The following is a 22679-nucleotide window of genomic DNA, read 5'->3' as shown; positions in this document are numbered from 1 at the left end:
AAGTAAAGAACAAAGTGAATGCTATTTTCAACTGGTTCATGACAGAGGACACAAGAAGAGTCGATACTAACATTCCAACTGAGCATAACCAAAAAAGAGTTTTTAGGTGAAGCATGCTTGATCAACCAGTCTCGATTGGATTGAGATTATTTGTGCCGTGTGGCATCGATGCGTCTCCACAGCGAGAGCCCCTGTGGCGTGAAGATTTATAACCATATCACTGCAGCCTCTATGCCTAATAATGATCTCAAACAGTTGCCCAAGTGGTGACCAAACGTCAAACCAAAAAGAAACTATTATACCCTTTTGTACCTCATGCTTGACAAAACCTGAAGCTAAATCTCTGTATTTGAGAAGCTTTTTCCACATCCAAGAGATCCTAGAGACGATTTTTCACTTATCGACCAAGAGAAGTTTTAAGCAGGTAACCTTGTTTACCTTTCTTTAAAGACATAAGCCCAGCCCATCTTCATCTTTCGGTAAGCATACATCAACCCACGCTACCTTTGATTTATTTTTGGCTATCCATACATCAAAATTTTTACTAATATTCATGGTCATTCTATCATATTATCCTTTCTTTAAATGTTTTACATTTTAAATTTTAGATTATTATTATTATATTCTATCTGAATCCAAATTTATATGAAATTCATATGATAAATAAGCTGGATCATAAAATATCTGAATATATGTGATGAGGTAAGCTGAGTTGCGCTGATTTTGCTCACCCCTACGGCACATTTCTTCAGGACTTCCTATAATCACATAAATGATTACAAATTACAAGGACATAAACTATCTTCAGCAAATTAAAAATAACCTTAAAGATATGTTTATCAAAGGAAATAGTTTATTTATTTAAAACGTTCTTCTCCACCTAATAACATGGGATGGAACCAATGCTTTCATGTGATATGGCGTCATCTTATCTGATATTCCTCACTACCATCATCAAGATGGATGAACCTTATTCCCAGCTGCAGTCTTCCAAGCCGATCTCATCGACGCGGCCGCTGATCCCATCGCCGCCGCAATATGCCGTTTCGCGGCTATGGTAGCCGCTTTCTCCATTAAGTTCCCAGTTCTCCTAGCAGTCTCTGCTTTCTCCTCAAGCTCTTTGAGCTCAGCCGCTTCCATCCTCTCCATCTCCTCCAACGTTCTCCGATACTCTTCCATCCCCCACTCCATATCCCTACCCAAAACAAAAAAACCATGAAAAAAAAAAAAATCAGATCTCTCTCTCTCTCTCTCTCTCTCCAGATCTATGAATATTGAAATTAGATAAAGGGGAGAAAATTATTACCGATCGAGTTCGAGTTCGGCTTGAAGGAGAGATTCTTCAGCTTGTTCGAGTTCTTGTTGCTGTTCGGATTCGAGAGCTGCCCAAGCTTTGTAGGAATCGACTTCGAAGAGACGCATGAGGTCTTCAATTCTTGAAGGGTCGAATGTTTTGTCGACAAGGGCTTGGTCGGAGAGGAGAGTGAAGTGGTGAATTAGAGCTTCCATGTTTTTTGGTGAATTGAAGAAGATGAAAGGGAGAGAATCGAATGATTCTTGTTATTTGTGGAATATTTATTGCAACAAGTGGGATGACAATTATAATGTAAGGCAAAGAGAGAGAGAGAGACAGAGAGTAAAGTTTTACCGTTGGGGATATTTGACGAATTGTCAAAAGTTGAAATGATTGGTGAGTGGTAAAAAAAAATGTAAAGGTGGTAAGCTACCCATTACCATTAGTATAGTGAAGATCCGTTACTTTAGGCAGCCAACCTAAAGTATTAAGTCACTATTTAATCCAAAATAAAAAATATATGATCAAGTCACTCTATATTATTCTTTTTTTTGTTTTTTTGTTTAGCAATTCATATTTTTAAAACAAGATAAGCCAACACTACCGCTTTAGCCAACAAGATAATAAGTTTCCTTAGGCTTTTTATTTTAGAGATAATAGGAAAAAAACATACATTTTTAAAACTTAATTTGAAAACTAATACGTTTACTACTTATAATTGGCAAAGTAGTACATGGACCACTGTTTGCAACTGTTCAATTTTCTTTTTTTGCCATTCCCTAACACACAAGCCTATACCACACTCTCATTTCTATTTCTATTATTTTCTCTCTCACACACCCTACTTTTTCAATTACAAATAGTGAACGTACTACATTGCTAAATAAGTTTCGAAAACGTACTAAAAGTATAACACACCATTTATTTTACAATATTTATAGTCATTTATTTAGTACTTGTTGAAATTTGGGGGGTATCCAATCAAATATTTTAAGTTATTTGTGTTAAAATAACAAATCATATATTATTTAAACATGATTTGTTTTTTTAATGAATTCTAAAATGATTGAACTAGTGATTTGAATATCAAAACCTATTGTTATTGAAAAAATTAATCTCATTGGTTTTGGAAAAAATACGTGAGGAAAATATATAAGCGACTTTGAATATAAGATGAGACTAGCTAGAGTCAATAAAGTGAGCTAGAGAGAACAAGAGCAAGACCGTGCAGTCTAGTGGTCTCTGGAGTCTGGCACGCAGGTAGAGCTTGGGTGTGGGCCGTGTGGCATGTGCCCCACTTAAGTTTTTTTTGTTATTTTCTTCAATATATAGTCTAAGATTTAGTTAATTGCCCTCTATTTTAATTATTAGTTAGACTAGTGTCTCATACTAAAATTTAGTTAATTGCCCTCTAAAGCTTGTGCTTGCTCACACCCAAAAATAAAAAAAACTCATGAGTTCGATCCATTTATTTGGGGGCTGTGTGCGTGCACATGTCAAAAATTAAACCGTTATTAAACAATTGCAACTATGAAGATGAAATAATCTTTAAGACAGAAATTAGAGAGCATACGAGAGCAAAGACAAACGAAAAGAGTTAGACAACACCAATAGCCTACGACATTGCAACCTCCGATCGATAGCCAACAACAGCATTACGGTTTAAGAGAAGGAATGGGTAATCTTAACCGTAGGATGCGATTGTTTTTAATCTAAACCGTTGAAGTGTTTTTCTTAACACGCTGATGACGTCGACGGACCCTATACGTCGGTTTGATATTATATATGTATATATATATATATATATATGATTTATAAGTATATCCTATTAATCGAATGCAATAATTTTTACTCTATATATATTTATTTTTCATCTCCTTTTACAAAGAAAAACCCTATGGTTCGTACCAAGAAAAAGAAAACCCTAGTGGTGCCGAGAAAGCTTCCATTAGTTCTGGAAGAAGAGATACTCGTTCAACTTCCACCTATATCTCTTGTTCGCTTCAGATCCGTTTGCAGAGAATGGAAGGCTCTTTTCAACAGTAAGAGATTCGCCAACAAAAACTTTGCTTGCGGTCGCCCAGAAATCATGTTACATACACATTCCGATATTTACTTGATTAGCGTCGATCTCAACGACGACAATCCAACTATTAAAGTGACTGATTTATGCATTAATTTACGCCATGGCCGTTATCATGTATATGGGATCTGCGATGGTCACGTCTTCATGTATTCAGATAAAGAAGGAGGCCTGGTTTGGAATCCGTTGGTTGGACAGGCTAAAAGGATTGCCAAGGATGATGGGATATGTGGCAGAGATATGGGTTACATTGGTAGAGAGCCCAAAAAGAGTTACAAGATTATTGGAGAGTGCAGTACTAATTTGGACCGTAGAGTTGCAGTCTTGGAATTTGGAACCAATGACTCATTGATGAATGAGTACTGGAATGTTACTCATCGTACCCCTTTTAGCGAAAAGTTAAGCTCAGAGTACTCTTCGTCTAGGGTCTCCCTGAATGGAAATTTATACTGGATAGGTCATAAGTATCCTGAAACTGGCGAGTATTTCGTCCAAATGCTCGATTTTTCTAAAGAGATAAAAAAAATCTTTTGTAAACTACCGTGTGAGGGGGAAAAAAGTGGTCACCATTTCTATGTTCCCAGTTTGATCACCATTTCTTGATAGACATAGTGAACAAGGGAAGACGTTTTACTAGTTTAATTTCCATTGTTGTGTTTATTTATTTTATATGAATTTTACGTCTAAATTCATTATTATACAGATTCAAACTGTATATATATCCAGTCAACATCACTTTTATTTTATTTTAATGATATACGTACCTCTATTGTACGATGTCAATCCGACACGAGGATCAGTTCTCTGGCCTCGGTTTTGTGTTCTAGATGGCGTGGCGTACATGTTTGGTTTAAAAGGCATCCTTCGACTCATGTCTCTGTTTCATGCTGAATTTGAAACATCTCCATCGGTTAGAACTAGGCCTGCCACTTCGGTTTCATCGGGTAGTTCGGTTTCGGTTACTCGGTTTTTCGGTTATTTTTGAAATTGAAAACTGTTTCGGATCGAATCGACTATGATTTCGGTTCGGTTCGATTCGGAATCGGTTATTTCGGTTCGGTTATTCGGTTTTCTCGATTTACAATTGGCTCGTTAAAAAAAAAACTTTTTTTTTTCTGATGGATCCACACCGACGTTTGAAAGGTGGAGTTCCTGGTACTGATCTAGAAGGCGAAGATGATGATGATGATTATGAAAGAGGATGAATCGAAAAAAAGAAAAAGACGATTATGGTGATGAATCAAAGTAGGAGAAGATAAGGGTGATGGATTGAAGAAGATTAGAAGAAGATGATGATAGATCGAAGAGGAATGAGAAGATATAATGGTAAGGAATGAAATAGAAGGAGAAGAAAAGAATAAGAAAAAGAACTGATTGTTTGATGAAAAGGAAGAAGAATAATAGATAAAACTAGGAAGGAGAAGAGAACAATCACGGCTAGATAATATATTAGATTAGGGTTTTCATTTATTTGGTTAACCGTTCGGTTCTAGTGAACCTAACCAAAAATTTTGGTTAACCGAGTCAAAATTGAAATCATTCCGATCGGTTATATCAATTAATTTAAACTGAACCGATTTGCCCAAATCTCGGTTCGGTTCGGTTCGGACAAATCGGTTCGGTTCAAATTCCCAGGTCTAGTTAGAACCATTAGGTTATAAAAATATGTAATTAACAATAAAAAATAATCCAAAACAAAGGTTTAGATACAAATCAGATTTTAGAAAGTTTTGGTAGTCCAATGGTAGAATTTTGAAGTTGTAAAAATTTAAATTTTTGGAAACTCAAAACTTGTAACACAATCAAGTAAAAAATTTGTCTTCTAGATTTTCTTGTCAATGCCAACAAACCAAAGATATAGAGATGAGGGAGGTTGTTACCATGTTTTTGGTCGAGAAGCAGCTTGTGAGCCAGTGGTCCATTGCGGAAGTTACAAACATTGATAGATCAAAGCAGCTTGTGAGCAAGAGACCTCTTTTGACCATGGTCCTTTCACAAGCTCCGGGTTCAAGACCTTTTGCCATCAGTGAGAAAGAAACTTGACATCAGTCTGATCCTTAAATCATTCAACTGAAAAGGTGAATCAAATAAACTCACACATTACTTTCAACATACTATCTAAAGAATACATATCATAACACAATTAGACTTACCTATTTTCTTCCAGTTGTTTCCTTGAAAAGTTGTGGAAAACGCCATCGGCATTGCTCTAATATTGTGTTCAGTCCATTAACCTCAGCAAAAACAGAGATAAGAATCAAATTAGCAATAAAACAGAGATAAAATCAACTTACGGATTCAAGCAAATAAACAGAGAACACAAAACATTGATCATAAACAGAAGAGAAAACAAAACAAGTCAAGTTTTAAAAGAACTGATTCAAATTTAATAGAACACAAATCATTGATCATAAACAGAAGGGAACACAAACATTGATTATATAAACACAAGCTGATTCAACAAACTGAAACACAAACAAACTAATTCAAGAAACTGAAACGCAAACACAAACAAACTAATTTAAAAAACTGAAACACAAACACAAAAAAAAAAATAATTCAAAAAACTGAAACATATAGAAAACAGTCAATAATGGATGAATAAAACCGATTCAATCATGCCTAATAAAAAAGACAGACCTTGCTTATTCATTCAAATAACCATAATTTCGCTAAGAGCAAACAAGTCTAATTTTGCTAATATCAGAAAATCCTAATTTCAAAGAAATGGATTAATATTACTAATTAATATATATATATATATATACATATTAAAAACTAAAAAAAAAAACTCTAAACGTCGGTTTAATATTACTAATTAATATATATATATATATACATATTTATAGATGATTTGTATAATAAGTAAAATATATAGAGAGAGTCGTATCGTAACCCTAGTATTTTACTCCCATACACATATACTTTTCTTCCCCTGCTTCCTTTACACAGAAAACCCTAATGATGATGCCTAGAAAGCTTCCATTAGATCTGGAATAAGAGATACTCATTCGAATTCCACCTCTATCTCTTGTTCGCTTCAGATACGTTTGCACAGAATGGAACACTCTTTTCAACAGTAAGATATTCGTCAACAAAAACTTTGCATGCGCTCGCGCAGAATTCAAGATAAAGACACATTCTCATATCTCTTCGGTAAGCGTCGATCTCAACGACGATCCAACTATAACAGTGACTGATTTATGCTTTGATTTAGGCGTTCCCCATTATTATGTCAATGGGATATGCGATGGTTACTTCTTCATGGAAGACACTACAAGAGAACGCATGATTATTTGGAACCCGTTGCTGAGACACACTAAAAGGATTGCCAAGGATGATGAGATATGTGGCAGAGATATGGGTTACGATGGTAGAAACCCCGAAAAGAGTTACAAGATTATTGGACAGTGCAGTACTACTTCGACCTATAGAGTTGCAGTCTTGGAATTTGCAACCAATACGTGGAAGGTCACTCATCGTCCCACTTCTCGCGAAGAGTTATACTCACGCGACTCGTCTAGGGTTTACCTGAATGGAAATTTGTACTGGACAGGTTATAAGGAGCCCGAAACTGGCGAGTATTTCATTGAAATGCTTGATTTTTCGGATGTGATGATAAAGATCTTTTGTAAACTACCGTGCGAGGGGAGAAAAGCTTCTTCCCGTATCCGTGTCCTATCGGTTTACAAGGGAGATCGGTTTTCACTGTTACAACAGCGCATATGTACAAGAAAGATCAAGATTTGGGTGACAGAGAAGAAAATTGGTAATGCCCACGATGGAGGCGATGTGGTGTGGATTAAGTTCATGATTGTCTCAATACATGACTTCCCCTTGGTACTTGATTATCACAAGTCTATAAGTTACTTTGTGGATAATAATATCTATGGAAAGAGCTTCGTTCTGTGTTGTCATGGCAAGAAACCTAAAAAAGCTTGGGTCTATATTGTTAGGGGAGGAGATATGTGCAAAAAGATTAAGATAGATGGAGTGAACTGTAGGTTTGAGTCCTCTGTCTATATTCCCAGTTTGATCACTATTGCTTGAGAAACTTCCGCAGAAGCTAGTTAATTACAAAGAAGAAGTACTTTTTACAAGTTCGATTTCCATTGTTGCCTTCTTGTTTTATATATTTATTTATTAAATTCATTATCTATAAAGGTTCTACAAGATTGGAGAAAGATAAAGACTGTGATCCAGTTGGGGATTGTCTAAAGATTGAACTTGAAAAGCTAACCATCATGGCGCAAATCCTGATTATTAAGAACGTACATGTAATGAATACAGCGCAAACGTCTTCTTGTTTATCTTTACTGATGAATTAATGTCAAGGCCAACATAAAATTAACAATATATAGAGTTTTGTAGTTAATGTTTCTTTTGGTGCAACCATATATATACTTTACTACTGAAGTTGGGAATAATTATAGGCAATCCCAACTAATAATGTCTATCACCTAAGCTCTCCTCCTTCGTGAATAGATTTATGTCAGCTAATTTTTTTCCTGGCAAAAGAATGAATAAAACTTCTAGACGACTAAGAATAATAGATTGAAATATGCATTAGGTTTCTATGATAATTGGAAAAAGAGAGCTTGTGATCAGTTGGATCTGACAGAGATAACTAAGCTTGTGATCAGTTAACCGATAATTGGAAAAAGATAGCTTGTGATCAAAGACATAATTGGTTTTGCAATATACATGAGGATGATTTTGTCATCTGATATTATTTTCTCCAGTTTCTATAATGAATGGGAAAAACGAGGGGTCTATTTGTAAATTAAAAATAAACAGATTTTTCTGTCTCTTCCCAAAGCAGCAAAATCAAAAACTATCAATAAACACAGCTGGGGAAACGCCTATGAATCTCTCTAGAGTCTCGATCCAATTCGAATCGAAGAAGATAGCAATCAAGGGTCCACTTGTATTGTCTTGTTGACTCGATTCTTACACTTTGATCTGAAGCTTTCTTCGTGTCTTTGTCTTTACAATGGCGGGTTTTATCAATCTTGAGGATTCCCCAATGTTTCAAAAACAGGTTCTTTTTTGTTGTCCCATTTAGGGGATGTATTCTAGTTTTTATTTTGCAATAAAGTTTTGAGATTTGATCCTCTTTTTGTTGTGTGTGTGTGTTCTGTTCTCTGGTGGTTATATAATATGGATTATTAGGTTTACTCCTTGGAAGGGACAACTGATGAGCTTAAAGATCGTTGTCAGAAGTTGTACAAAGGTGTTAAGAAGTTCATGTAAGATTTAACTCTACCTACCTCTTTCTTTTTTTTTTTTTGGTTGCTTCCGTTTTTGTCGTAATGTCTTTATCATCTTTCTCTGCTATATAAAAGCTATGTCTTTTTATTTAGTCTATCTCTTTGAACTGTTTGACCATTTAAGGGTTAATCTTTTTTACACTTTCGTACCATTTTCTGGAAGATATAGGTGTTATGTGTACTTTTTGTTTTGTTACAATTCCACTTTGGCTGACTAATCTTATTTGCCTAGGAAGAGTATTGGAACTTGATAAAAAATTGCATTTTTTTTCTTTTTTGTCATAGGGGAGCGTTGGGAGAGGCATCTACTGGAGTCAGTGCCTTTGCAGATTCTCTGGAAGAGTTTGGTGCTGGACATGATGATCCTGTCAGTGTTTCAATTGGAGGTTGTGGTTTCACTTTCAATTGATTTGGTCCCTCGTGTTAGGTTGATTACCTAGTGTAGGTAGTAGGTACTATGAGCTATGATACATTCTCTGCCGAGGAGATTGTGGGCTGTTTGGTTGATATAAAAAACTATGATGCATTCCTTTAGCTTACCATTTATAAAGGACTGATCTATGCTACTAGTGCCTAGTGGTGGTTTTGAGGTTTCTCTTTTCGGGCTTCTCATCCATTAATATGCTGTTGACACGTGGTTTTTAGCTAAGTAGACTTTGTTGTCTGGGTTATACTTGATATAGACAGTAGCAGTGGGAAGGATATTGGACAAACCCCACTTAGGTATGTTAGAAATGTTGGATGATGATTAAGAAGCATAGCTTTTATAGAGTTTCATAACTCAAATGCTCAAAGCTTAATTGCAGCAAAGGTATGAATTGAAAATAAGATCTCTCTTCTTGCCTTGACTCATTATTTCAATACCATGTTCCCCTTGTCCCTTTGATTAATATATTTTTCTGGATATTCATGTACGAACTCTAAGTCCATGAGTTCTAGTTTTTTTACAGTTTTTTCTTATGATATGGTTGGCCAAACATGGAAGATCCAAGAAAATCTTGAAGTTCTTGTTTCTGATTCTGTTTCGTTTGTTATACTTTTGGATGGAACACAGGCCCAGTAATATCTAAATTTATAAATACACTTCGGGAGATCTCCTCTTATAAGGAGTTTCTTCGCTCACAGGTAACTCTCATCGCATCTTGTAAATACACATACATATCAGTCAGAACCGAATGATCTCTCATTATTGGAAGCTGTATATATTTGTTTGGTCGCTAAAAATTTTGTAGGGAACAATAGTCTTGTGTATTCATACATTCAAATGACTTAATTTAGAGTCTAAAATACATGTATCAAGAAAGAGGAGAGATGTAAAATCTAAATGAACATATTGATAAAATGTAGTGAGTTTAAAACTCCAAATTAGTTAATCGCTTCAAAGCTGTTGCCCTGTTCTGCATCATTTGTAGAAATGTTGTGTGTTTTGTAGGTGGAGCATGTATTACTTGAGAGGCTGACAGACTTTATGACTGTTGATATACAAGAAGCAAAGGTAACCTTTTTTGTGCCTCAAATTTTGATTGTTTTCTACTTTTTATGTACTGTGACATGTAAAATGTGATTGTCAAGTATTATAGACGCGAAATTAATCAATAAATAAAAGATTAGGTTGTTGATCTTCTGAATCCATCTGTTAACAAGTTGTATCAAAATTAAACCCCTTGCCACTAGTTAGGTACACTTTTAATAATGTCTGGTGTTTTCTTCTTTTCCTTTTCTTGATGTGAATGAATCATTTTAGAAGTTATATTCCTCCCTCTATTGATCTATGATATCTGTTATCAAAAACTCAAGCTATAGTTTGCCAATTATTTACTTTACTATTTTCTACCTTTTCAGGAGTCTCGACGTCGTTTCGATAAATCTGTCCATTCTTATGATCAGGTAATTGATAAAAGTCTAGTGCTTTACTTATTGTGCATGGAGAGGTATGCCTTATCTTATCTCTTGATAAAATATGTTATTGGTGCCACTATAATTAGTACTTAGTTTGTTTTGTTAGTTCACTAATATCGAAATGGCTGGTGCCTGGTTATTAAAGAAGAGACTAGATGGAAGTTTATTTGTTTCTGTGAAATAAGTTTGCAGAAAAAATGGTGCAAGTTTTCTTTTCATCTTCTGCATAGTACAAAAAGAGTTTTCAAACATGGAGACTGACAAGCATCGTAGTTGATGCTTAATCTATGAAAGATACAATGTTGTGCATGGTATTTTTAATCTAAAGTTATGAAATGAAATTTCTTATTCATTTGAAGGCACGTGAAAAGTTTGTGTCGCTAAAGAAGAATACCAGAGGAGACATTGTTGCGGAGTTGGAAGAGGTATCGGCACTGTAATCCATATATATATAATATTTAGGAACCATTTCACATTGTGATGTGTGTACATGTTTTTATCTGTATTTATGCATGCGTACATAACCATATATTATATATTTGGAATTCTAATGAACTTGTAGTATCATATCTACAGGATCTGGAGAACTCGAAGTCGGCATTTGAGAAAAGCCGATTCAATCTAGTATGCTAAGTCTAAGAACAGAAGCCACTACTACCACTATTGTATTTTTTCCTTTCTGCGTCTTAATGGTGTTCTCTTTTGTTTAAGGAGTGCAGGTAAACTCATTGATGACCATTGAAGCGAAAAAGAAGTACGAGTTCTTGGAATCTATAAGTGCAATTATGGATTCCCATTTGAGATATTTTAAGCTTGTAGGTTTCTTCTTATTTTTGCATTTAGAGATGTCACCAAGTGTGACCAAGTAAGGGCAACATCTGTGTCACGATGTATTCCTTATGTGGTCTCTTTGTGCTCCAGGGGTATGATCTCTTGAGTCAATTGGAGCCTTATATCCATCAGGTACAACCTTTATGTCAACTTGCTTCCAATAGTGATAATAAAGAGAAAGTATTTGATCATTAAAGAGCTACTTGCTATATTTTTTCTTACAGGTATTGACATATGCACAACAATCGAAAGAACAGTCTAAGATTGAACAAGATCGATTTGCGAGACGCATTCAAGAATTCAGGACTCAATCTGAACTGGACAGCCAACAGGCCTCTGCTAAAGCAGATCCCTCCGGCGTTGATGGAAACCATGTTTATAGAGCTATCCCGCGTAAAAACGTAGAAGCAAATTCAATTTCAACAGCGGACAAGGAAGTAAGGGTCTCCAACTCCCTCATGTAGTAGTCAAGTGCAAGCTATAGTTTTCACTAATTTTTCCAATTGTTCTCTGGTAAAGAAGTTTGTTAAGTCTTGATTGACAGGATCTTGCTTGCTCTACTGCTGTTTTCTAACTGACACAATGAATCCAGCTCTGATACGGATACTTATAAAGTTAAAGCAATAGTGTCAGTTTCTGAGTTGGGCATTTTGTTAGAACTTATAAGATTTAATACTGCAATGCAACTATGTAGAGTCGTAGACATTGAGATATATGATGACTAAATTGGTGATGATATATGCTCATTACTGCTTCAATTTTCATACAAGCTAATGTGTTGTGTTTTCTCTTCTATACTAATGCAGGTAATTAAGCAGGGGTATCTCTTAAAGCGATCAGCGAGTTTGAGAGCTGATTGGAAAAGAAGGTTCTTTGTACTTGACAATCATGGATCTCTATACTATTACAGAAATACCGGTAATAAATCAGCGGTATGTGCCAAACTGTTTTTTACTGCCTCGTTTCCATGAGAGAGATCTTTAAGTTCTTTCTCATGATTTGGCCATGTTTATTATATTTGTGTCTGTTAAACAATTCTTTCTCACCTGTGTTTTCTCCATTTTAAGTTTCACTTTCTCATTTTTTATCATTCTAATCATCCTTTTCTGTTTATAGGGATCTCAGCATTACTACAGTGGTTTGGGTGAGCATAACAGCGGTGTCTTTGGGAGATTTCGTTCTAGACACAATCGATCAGCTTCACAAGGAAGCTTAGATTGCAATATGATCGATCTCCGCACATCACTGATAAAATTAGACGCAGAGGACACAGATCTTCGACTCTGTTTTAGAATTATTTCTCCTCAAAAGACTTACACATTACAGGTACTGAATGTATTAAGATATATACATACGTGACGGCACGCAACATATACAGCTTCAGGAGGCTAACACAACTTATTTATCTATGGTATCAGGCTGAAAATGGAGCTGATAGGATGGAGTGGGTCGATAAGATCACAGCAGCTATAGCAACACGTCTGAATTCTCATTTTCTGCAACAGGTTTACACAATATGAGTTTCAGACTCTCTTTTAATTTTAAATTTAAAATAAGAGTTCGTGCTAATACATATATTCTATTATCTTCGGCAGTCACCAGGAAGATACTTGGATAAAAACTATACTAGTTCTGGTCCTGCTAATGATGAACTCACCCTGGATCAAAAACAACATTATGATCAAAGACTAAATATGGGGGATGACGTCTTTACAATACTCAGAGGAATCCCTGGAAATAACAAATGTGCAGAATGCAATGCGCCTGACCCCGATTGGGCATCATTGAATCTTGGAGTTTTGATGTGCATTGAGTGTTCTGGTGTTCACAGGAATCTTGGCGTTCATATATCCAAGGTAACTTGCTTTTTTTGGTACGATGTTATGTCGCCTCTTTCCATTGTCTTTGAGATCGTATAAGCTAGTTTAGTGCTCAATTTGATAAATCTGAAGTGTTGATATATTTTGCTGAAGTAAACATTTGTATATGAGTCATCAGCTTTTTCCCCCGGGTGCTTATATGTTTAAGCTAATGTCAAAGAATGTATGCAGGTGAGATCGCTCACATTGGATGTGAAAGTATGGGAACCTGCAATCTTGGACTTATTTCGGAAGTTAGGCAATGCATACTGTAATTCGGTATGGGAGGAGCTACTTCACCTTGACGGTGACAGGTAAGAAATCTCAAGGAAACTAGATTGTTTGTGAATTTGAAGTCAAGAAGACATTTCTTGAATCAAAATCATCTGTCCCTCTTTTACAAGCGTGTCAAAAAATGGGATTACTAAACTTTTTTACTTTCCTATCTTCTGTTGAAATATTTTCAGTGAAAAGGGATCAACAGATACACTTGCATCGTTTCCGAAACCATCTGTTGAAGATTCTTTTAGTATGAAGGAGAAATACATTCACAGAAAGGTATGAGATTTAGCTCAAAGCTTCCACATACATGAACCTCAGATTCAATTACTTGGTGCATCATCCAAATAAGCATATGCTTGTAAATAGAAAAGGCTTATTATACTAAACCTGATCATGTTTATGCGTAACTAGTACCTGGAGAAAGCGATGGTTGTCAAAGAAGAAAAGGAAGCAAACTCAACTGCCTCAAGTAGAATATGGGAAGCGGTTCAAAGCAAGAACATAAGAGACATCTACCGACTCATTGTAACAGCAGATGCGAATATCATCAATACCAAGTTCGATGATATTACTGACCTTGATGCATATCACCACCACCATGTTGATGCACCAGATGAAGTAAAGAAGAGGCACGATCCAAATGCGTGTCAGAGAATCAAGGATTCGAACGAAGCAAGAAACTGTCTTCAAGGCTGCTCGTTGTTGCATGTGGCATGTCAAAGCGGTGACCCGATCTTGCTTGAACTGTTGTTGCAGTTCGGGGCTGACATAAACATGAGAGATTATCACGGAAGAACTCCGTTACACCATTGCATCGCATCAGGGAACAACACATTTGCAAAGGTTTTACTGAGAAGGTAACACATTAACTAATAGTGATCCCAAATACCTGTTTTCTCACCTCATTAGGAACATTTTTACTTTAGTAATACTTGTCTCTCTTCTTTTAATTTGACAGAGGTGCTCGTCCATCAATAGAGGATGGTGGAGGATTAAGCGTGTTGGAAAGAGCAATGGAGATGGGAGCCATAACCGATGAAGAGCTATTCCTTCTATTAGCAGAATGTCAGTAACATACTAAGTACTTTTGTTCAAACAAGAAAGCTGATTGATTGCAAAACAAAGATTATGAGACGGATGCTCTTCGGTCGGTCATGTTACTGTAACTGTTGTAGTATTTGGTCGTGAGTAGCCCATTGATGCTATAATATTAAGTTACCGTAAGTAAAGAACCTTGACTAAGTTTACACTTTAAAGCTATCAAATTCAACGAATTGCTAAGCTCTTTTTGGTTGCTAAAAGCTAGCTTATACTAAGAGAGTGTATTGAATGTAGTATTTTACTTCCTCTGTCTCATTGAGGTTTTTCTTGGCTAAAAGCACAAAAAAATTATAAAACAATAAATATGTTATTAGTTAACAAAATTCAACCAATAATAATAATAAAAAAGAGAACAGAATTTAAATATTCAAAAATTATTTAATTAATATAAAAAGTGCATAAAAACTTGAGAAAATCTTATAAAATTGAACAAAAACAAAAAAAAAACTTAAAAGATCTTATAAGAGGGAGTATATAATTTGGATTTTAATGAGTTTTTATTTAATTTTGATGATTTTAGGGAATTTGATATAATTTATTGTAAATACGTTTAAATCATACTTTCAAATCGTACTTAAAGTCATGATATTTGAATTTTTGTATTTTAGCTAAAGAAATGTTCTCAAATCTTTCAAAATCAATATAAATCAAATCATCAAAATGTTTTCGATGACATCAGATTTTTTGAAGTAGATTTTGAATTATAAAACTAGAATTCATAGACTCTTTTTAATATCAATGATTGAATAACATAGATTAATTTGTAAATTTCACACAAAAATTACTTAAAATGCTAGATTTAATACACCATCTAATTATGCCTCTTAAGAGTCTCTTATCCAAGAACACAAATTTAGAGGTCATGATGTCATAAAATACTTTAGTTGAGAAATACCCTAAAATAACACTAAAACAAGTTTTATGGACAATTATAACACACATTCTATAAATTTCCAAAATTAGCACTATTTAACACATAAAAATGTTTAAAATTCATTTTAGAATTTTTTTTTTAGGTTTGGGTTCACAATTTCACATTTAGGGTATAGTTTTGAGGGGTAGAGTTTAGTATTTGGAATTTAGAATTTAATTTTGAAAGATGAATTTTGAAATATAGTGCTATTTTAGAATTTTAGAGATGTTTTGCTACATTTGGAACACAAAAAACTTATTTTGATGCTATTTTTAACTTTTGAGAATCTCCCTTGAAAATTTAATAAATACATTTTTTTTAAAAAATGCTTGTATTTTGGTGAAAATAGATAAATAAGTTGGGTGTGTTTTAAACTTTTAATGAATTTTTTTCTAAAATTAAATTGTTTGGTATGAGGTTTCCCAACATTCGAACCAAACCGAAGAAGCCAAGAAGGGGATTGTAATAAAAACAGCGGCTTTTTTCAAAACCCTTCGCCGTTTGTTGTCATCCCCTCGCCGCCGCCTACTCTCTCTCTCCCAAAATCGCTCAATCTCTCAGCCACAGGTAAAGCTTCTTCCTTCAACCCAAAAACTACTGCTTTTCTCATTCCCTGTAGCCTCCTTTGTAAACCCTTAAGCTTCTCTGTTTCAATTTGAAAGCTGATAAACCCTAGTTCTTCTGCTGTAGACCTAGACACGAACAAGGATGGCGACTAAAGAAGAAAAGCGATTCGCCAAGAATTTCAACATTAACGATCTCCCCGACGTCCCTACCGGACTTCCTCCCCATCTGCAACAAACTCGCGTCGTCTCTAAAAGCAATCCTCTTGTAAGAACGAACTCTTCTCTGGATCAAAATTAACAAGTCTCTTATGCTCTTTAACGTTGGTTCTGAGCTCATCTAGTTAGCAAAGTTTGTTGCTTTTCTCAATGGTTCATCTTTTTCCTGTGAAAAGCCGTGACTTTGTGAGTTTATATCTTAAGAGTTTTGTCGTTGCTGTGCTCATGATTCATAGTAATAACTAAAAAGTTCTTCTTTTTTCATGTGAAAAGCCGTGAATTTGTGAGTTTGGTCTTAGAGTTTTACAAGATTACTTACTCCCATGGGTTTAGTCTTTTTTGTCAAAATCCAGATGATGGTTTTAAAATTCAAGTCCTTTATCTTGTGTCTTTGTGTTTTCTGTAGACTGCGAATGCCAGCTATGTTCCTTCTATGGGAGAGAGTGTCAAACTAGGAAACTTCTATGAGAATTTCAAAGTTGATGTGATTAGTCTCACAGAGAGAGATATGGAGTTTGATATGATTGGTATCGATGCAGCTTTTGCCAATGCATTCCGAAGGATCCTTATAGCTGAGGTCTGTTACACTCTTCACACAACCTCTGACCAATCCCTGATTGTTGTAATTTTTGTGTGGTTGAAGTGTTTCTTTCTTTCTTTACTGCAGCTTCCTACAATGGCTATTGAAAAAGTATTAATAGCAAACAACACATCGGTTATTATAGATGAAGTTCTTGCTCACAGGATGGGTCTTATTCCAATTGCTGCAGATCCAAGGCTCTTTGAATATTTATCCGGTAAGAATATATATTCAGTGGCGTGTGATCCATCTCCATAAGCAAATATTTCTTCTTGTTAGCTTGATTCTTTATATCTCTGTGTGATAGAAAATGATCAGCCGAATGAAAAGAACACCATTGTGTTCAAACTCCATGTCAAATGTGCCAAAAATAAAACACGTCAACAAGGTAATATCTGTTCTTTAGTTAGCATCAGATAGATGCATTCCTTGTTTTATTATCAGCTCAATCTCTCATGAAAGATGTCTTTCTATCTTCTTGTAGTCTTAACCAGCGATTTGAAATGGTTACCAAATGGAAGTGAGTTATTGAAAGAATCTGGAGGTTCAACGTCAAAGCCAAAAACTTACACTTCATTTAGTTGCAGTCAAGATTCCTTACCCGAATTTGCTAATAATCCTATCACTCCGAGCGACCTTCAAATCTTAATAGCAAAACTTGCCCCTGGTCAGGTAGTGTTTCTATACCTTCTCTTTCTATACACCAACTAAGCGGGCTATATTTGCAATGAGAGATGAAACAGATGCGTCTTCTTTTTATCTCTATTTCTAGGAAATCGAGCTCGAAGCTCATGCGGTTAAGGGCATTGGTAAAACACATGCAAAGTGGTCCCCTGTAGCGACAGCTTGGTATAGAATGCATCCGAAGGTGACAAGTTTATACCTAAATCTATCATACTTTGTGGGGAAATATAGCTCTTTCCTTTATTTTTGCCTCATCCTATTCCTTTTTTTTTGTTTAAATGCTTATGTTTATATTATCTTAGGTGGATCTACTTGGGGAAGTTGAGGATGAGCTTGCTGAACGACTTGTAAAAATCTGCCCAAAAGTTTTCGACATTGAAGACATGGGCAAAGGTGAAGTTTAATAAACCTTCCCAAGTTCCCTTCAATTCTTCTCACTTGTTAACACCAAAATCTGATGAAACCTATTATAGAACTTGGAATTTGTAAGTTTTTTTTATATTTCATACTGACTTGTTGAATACAGGTAAGAAAAGGGCAATTGTAGCACAGCCACGTAAGTGCACGATGTCTAAGGAATGCATAAGAGACGATGATTTGATAGAACTTGTGGATCTAGGCAGTGTCAAGAATCATTTTATATGTAAGAGGAGAAAGAATAAAACCATTCCTTTAGCTGTCCGATTCATGATATGAAAAAAACGGTAACTGAGTTCTTATTATCTTTTTTTTTTCTTTCTCTCAGTTAACATCGAGTCCACCGGATCACTTCCTCCAGACGTTCTCTTCACTGAAGCTGTGAAGATATTGGAAGCTAAATGTGAAACTGTACTCAAAGAACTTTGAGTTTCCGGGTGGTTTTATAATTCAATTTTTGAGTTGTCTGTCTATCTCATGTTTCTCCTTCCTTACTAGTAGTAATATTACCAAAAAAAATACAACTCTGACATTTTTATTTATTACATAGTTTGTGGTTCAATTTGGATATCAATAGCCTTCCTAAGCTGAACCAATTTGGAAATCTTTTTCGGTTTAGTTTGGTTTACAACCGGTTACTGAACCACTTTAAATCCTACGTCGGTTTGATGTTTTCGTTCTTTGTCGGCTCGTTTGCGTATAAATAGAAAGAGAGGAAGAAAAATCTAAACTAGGTTTTCCAATTTAGCCAAGAAGCGGATAGATAGGATTAGGTAAGAACATAGGCTATTAAACGCAATGGCATCAGACGGCGCTGACAGCATATTTGTGGGCGGGTTTCCCCATGACTTCACGGGGACACAGATCAGGGAGCTTATGGAGTGTTTTGGGCCACTAAGAGGTTTCAACTTGGTCAAAGACAGGCAAACTGGAGACTCAAAGGGATATGTGTTATGTGTTTACCAAGATCCTTCGGTAACAGATATTGTTTGTGCTTCGACGGTCTTAAGATGGGCTTTATGACACTTGCAGCTAGACGTACAACAATCCAAGAGGGTGCAGTTCAACGTAAAGCTTTACAGGGGTCTTGTGGTGGGCTTGAGGTTCCTGAACGCATATTTGTGGGTGGGTTTCCTTATTTATTGACAGAGGCAGATATCAGGGAGCTTTGGGCCGCCCCTAAGAGGTTTCACCTTGGTCAAAGACACGGAAACTGGAAATTCAAAGGGATGTACGTTCTGTGTTTACGAAGATCCTTCAGTAACATATATTTCATGTGACATCATTGTAAACGGGATGAAGCTGGGCGATAAGACACTTCGAGTTTGGCGTATAGATATCCAGGGAGAAGAAGAAATCTTACTTCATGCCCAACAACAGCTTGCTTTTCGGTTTCAGGTGAGGGATTCAAATTCGTTTTACAAGTTAAAAGACCAAAATACACAAGATTGTATATAACAAGGGAAGCATTCAAAAGCTTATATTAAACTGAACCGCTTTGAGTGTTGAAATTTTGGAATATTTTACGTTATATTATATTTAAGAAAGAATGGTAAATAAACAAAAATCATCAGTGGTCTACTGGTGTAATTTGTCTCTACTACGTTATAGACCAGGGTTCGATATCCGACTGATGCTATGAGCTGTGATGAATTGTCTTTAGCGATGGTTGGGTCCTTCGCATTCTTCTGATTTATCAGATTAGATACAGCCTGTCTGAGCTCTCTATTCCTTTTTTTTTCATTTAATAATAAATTTGTTTATGCAACTTCAAACTTTCATGCAAAATTTCTATTTTGTTATCCCAAATATATGACCAATGCACTGAAGAACTTGGAATTTGCTTGACTTTACTCTGACGAGATTGGACAAGAGAGAACTATAAGTTTCCTATGATTGGCAATTCAATCTTAACAATAGAAAAAGTTTTATCATTGTCATTCACTAGAAAAAGTAAGAAACAGCTGGGGCATGACCATGAATGTTTACAAATGAAGACACGGTCAATTCTAGAGTAGAGGGACCTCTAGAGATACACTAATTAAGAATACAAAAGAAGAATATTACTTTGCATGGCACATAATTGGTCAGAGTCCCCAATTAAGTCTCAAATAACTCACAATAAGTCTATCATATTCGTTCATGCACAGACTACAATTGTATTGATCACTTAATCGATCGCCGGAGTTCAATTCAACGGGAAATATATTTCTGATAGTGTTGTTGCATTATGTACAAACCGGTTATTTTTCAAGTTTAATATAATAAATTACATAGGTTAGTTACCCAATCTCTGGATATAAGAATATATCCCATGTCTTGGGATTGAAGATTCCCTAAGATCTAATGGCTGAGAGATTATGAAGGACAGGTGTGGCATTTGAGGATGGTTTCTGATACGACATATCAACACGCGGGTAAAATTCATTACATGCACTACTAAAAACCAAACCGAGCTGTTTCCGGACACACAACTAACTAACACTTATCTTCACAGAACACAACACAAGTTCCTCAAATCCTCTTTTATCTATCTCTAATGGAATCACAAATGAACCTACCGAGCCACCACGACGAGACCAAGAAAGAGTCAACAGAGTTCGAGAAGAATCAGAAACGTTACCAAGAGATAATCGCCACGTTTCCTCACACCAAAGGCTGGTTTCCAAAAGCTCAGTTGATCGAGTACGGTGGTCACTGGATGTCACAGCCTCATCTGGAAGGTTGCCTTTATGCGCAAGAGTTCTTCCAAGCCCGATCCATTGACTTCTTCATTTGTAGCTACCCAAAGACAGGTACCACCTGGCTCAAGGCTCTAACTTTCGCCATTGTCAATCGATCTCGCTTCGACGATTCCTCCAACCCTCTCCTTAAACGTAACCCTCATGAGCTTTTTCCTTTCATTGAGATCGAATTCTCATTGTTTCCTAAAGTTAAAGCTCTCAAAGACAAAGGAAACACTCTGTTTGCGACTCATATCCCGTACGGGTTACTACCAAAATCCGTAGCCAAAGCGGGTTGTAAGATGGTTTACATCTGGAGAGACCCAAAGGACACTTTCATCTCCATGTGGACTTTCTTGCAAAAGCAAAGGTTAGACTATGGCCCTCTCACTACTCTTGAGGAGTCTTTTGATATGTTCTGTCGAGGTGCTTCTGTGTATGGTCATTATCTAGACCATGTATTGGGGTATTGGAAAGCTTACCAAGAGAACCCAAAACATATTTTGTTCCTCAAGTATGAGGCAATGAAATCTAATCCTTTGCCGTATGTGAAGAGATTGGCTCAGTTTATGGGCTATGGATTCGCAGCTGAGGAAGTGAAGAAAGGAGTTGTTGTGAAAATTGTGAATATGTCCAGTTTCGAGACATTGAAGAATCTTGAAGTCAACGACGGGGAAAAAATTAGAGAGGACGTTCCTCAGGTTCGTTGGTCTAATAGCGCGTATTTCAGGAAGGGAAAGGTCGGAGATTGGCAGGACTACCTGACTCCGGATATGGCAGCAAGAATCGATGCACTGATGCATGAGAAATTTATAAGGGCTCTGGTTTGCTTGAACATGACTAATTATGACCGGGTTGTGTTTAGGGCAATGACTCATTTAGTCATATGTGTTAAGTTATTATTAGCAAGAATAAATCTCGTTTCTGTTTTGTCCAAATGTATACTGGTTCGAATAAATAAACGAATTGTTTTCGTGACCAAAGAACCTTTATTTTCTTATTTAAATGTTTATGCAGTTTCGATCGAACTGAACAAATATTTGATAAGCCTGCGACCACAAAATACTCCTGGAGATTATGGGAAAAAACTTAAAACATAAGATTTGAGAGAAGAAAAATAATTCTTGTATTTGAAACCCTATCAGAATTTAGAGACCCAAAAATAGACAATTAAAACTTAAATCTTTGAAAAATCAAAACTTAAAACAGATTTGAGACAAGAAAAACCACACAAACAGATGCTAATACAAGAATCTTCTAACCGCAATACTTGACCCGGAATAAAGTGTCGTGTGACCTCTTTTTGTTGCTCTGGCGTGGAACTACGGAGACGGTGAGATAATTTCAAAACCTAAAGACTCTTTAGGAGAAAAGGAAGGAGATCTAGATCTACGGTGGTGAGATTTCTTCATCTGACGCAGTGAAGAAACAATTGAAGACTGCATCTGCCATGGAAGCTGGCCAGATATGAAAATGCTTGTGACTATAACACAAGAACCAAGCCACTAACCTAAAGGTGGGAAGATTTAAGCTTTAAAAATCTAGATCTGGAAAACTATATCTGATGCCGTTAGTAGAAAAAAGAGAGGGATATACCATGAAAGGGAGAAACAAAGCTAAATAAAAAGATAAAACCCAACTCCTGTGCTGATAGAATCACTAGAGCTGGTTAACCTAAATTGGTGGTGAGTTTGTGTTTAATGAGAAGGGAGAGCGTTTTTTCTTTAGATCTATTGTCTCACATTTTTCAAGGAAATTGTTTTACAATAATAATATTTTATTTTTAATTAAAGACACTTTGTTTAGTATGTCTAATGAAAAGGCTCTTATATCCAAAATTTCAAAATCTTGGGTATCGTTTTATAAATTTATAAAAGTCATGAAATTGGAAACGTTTAAGAATATCTCCCACAAAATTTGTGAAATTTATAGAAAAAAATCTGAAAGATGTAATCAACCTT

General features: G+C 35.8%; 3 protein-coding genes and 1 pseudogene across 5 annotated transcripts; 3 read left to right on the top strand and 1 right to left on the bottom strand.

The window, feature by feature from the left end:
- On the bottom strand, positions 665–1666 carry LOC104752753. Of its 2 annotated transcripts, XR_762013.2 has the most exons (3): positions 1307–1666; positions 881–1195; positions 682–758 (listed from the first exon to the last, which is right to left on the bottom strand). XR_762013.2 is itself a non-coding variant. In XM_010474965.2 (2 exons), exons 1-2 carry the CDS (start codon positions 1507–1509, stop codon positions 955–957), a joined length of 444 nt encoding a protein of 147 aa, XP_010473267.1. In that variant the 5' UTR covers positions 1510–1662; the 3' UTR covers positions 665–954. The 2 variants fall into 2 exon arrangements, 1 of the variants encoding a protein (XP_010473267.1); XM_010474965.2 differs by having other exon boundaries at positions 665–1195; positions 1307–1662.
- LOC104752752 (ADP-ribosylation factor GTPase-activating protein AGD2-like) lies at positions 8198–14792 on the top strand. The gene is made up of 19 exons (XM_010474964.2): positions 8198–8418; positions 8550–8626; positions 8933–9033; positions 9702–9772; positions 10080–10142; positions 10490–10534; positions 10906–10971; positions 11123–11170; positions 11266–11361; positions 11468–11509; positions 11602–11814; positions 12184–12309; positions 12494–12703; positions 12796–12882; positions 12973–13233; positions 13429–13550; positions 13704–13794; positions 13930–14375; positions 14477–14792. Exons 1-19 carry the CDS (start codon positions 8371–8373, stop codon positions 14589–14591), a joined length of 2328 nt encoding a protein of 775 aa, XP_010473266.1. The 5' UTR covers positions 8198–8370; the 3' UTR covers positions 14592–14792.
- Positions 15980–18668, top strand: LOC104752751 (DNA-directed RNA polymerases I and III subunit RPAC1). 2 transcript variants are annotated; one of them, XM_010474963.2, is made up of 10 exons: positions 15980–16099; positions 16223–16363; positions 16721–16891; positions 16982–17111; positions 17202–17282; positions 17379–17566; positions 17667–17762; positions 17881–17971; positions 18105–18221; positions 18324–18601. In XM_010474963.2, exons 2-10 carry the CDS (start codon positions 16241–16243, stop codon positions 18422–18424), a joined length of 1098 nt encoding a protein of 365 aa, XP_010473265.1. In that variant the 5' UTR covers positions 15980–16099; positions 16223–16240; the 3' UTR covers positions 18425–18601. The 2 variants fall into 2 exon arrangements, with proteins under 2 accessions (XP_010473265.1, XP_019093120.1); XM_019237575.1 differs by lacking the exon at positions 15980–16099 and having other exon boundaries at positions 16229–16363; positions 18324–18668.
- Positions 20465–21661, top strand: LOC104752750 (annotated as a pseudogene).

Source organism: Camelina sativa, chromosome 16, assembly GCF_000633955.1.
Source record: "Camelina sativa cultivar DH55 chromosome 16, Cs, whole genome shotgun sequence".
NCBI classification, from domain to species: domain Eukaryota; kingdom Viridiplantae; phylum Streptophyta; class Magnoliopsida; order Brassicales; family Brassicaceae; genus Camelina; species Camelina sativa.
This window is presented reverse-complemented; position numbering and strand designations above follow the sequence as displayed.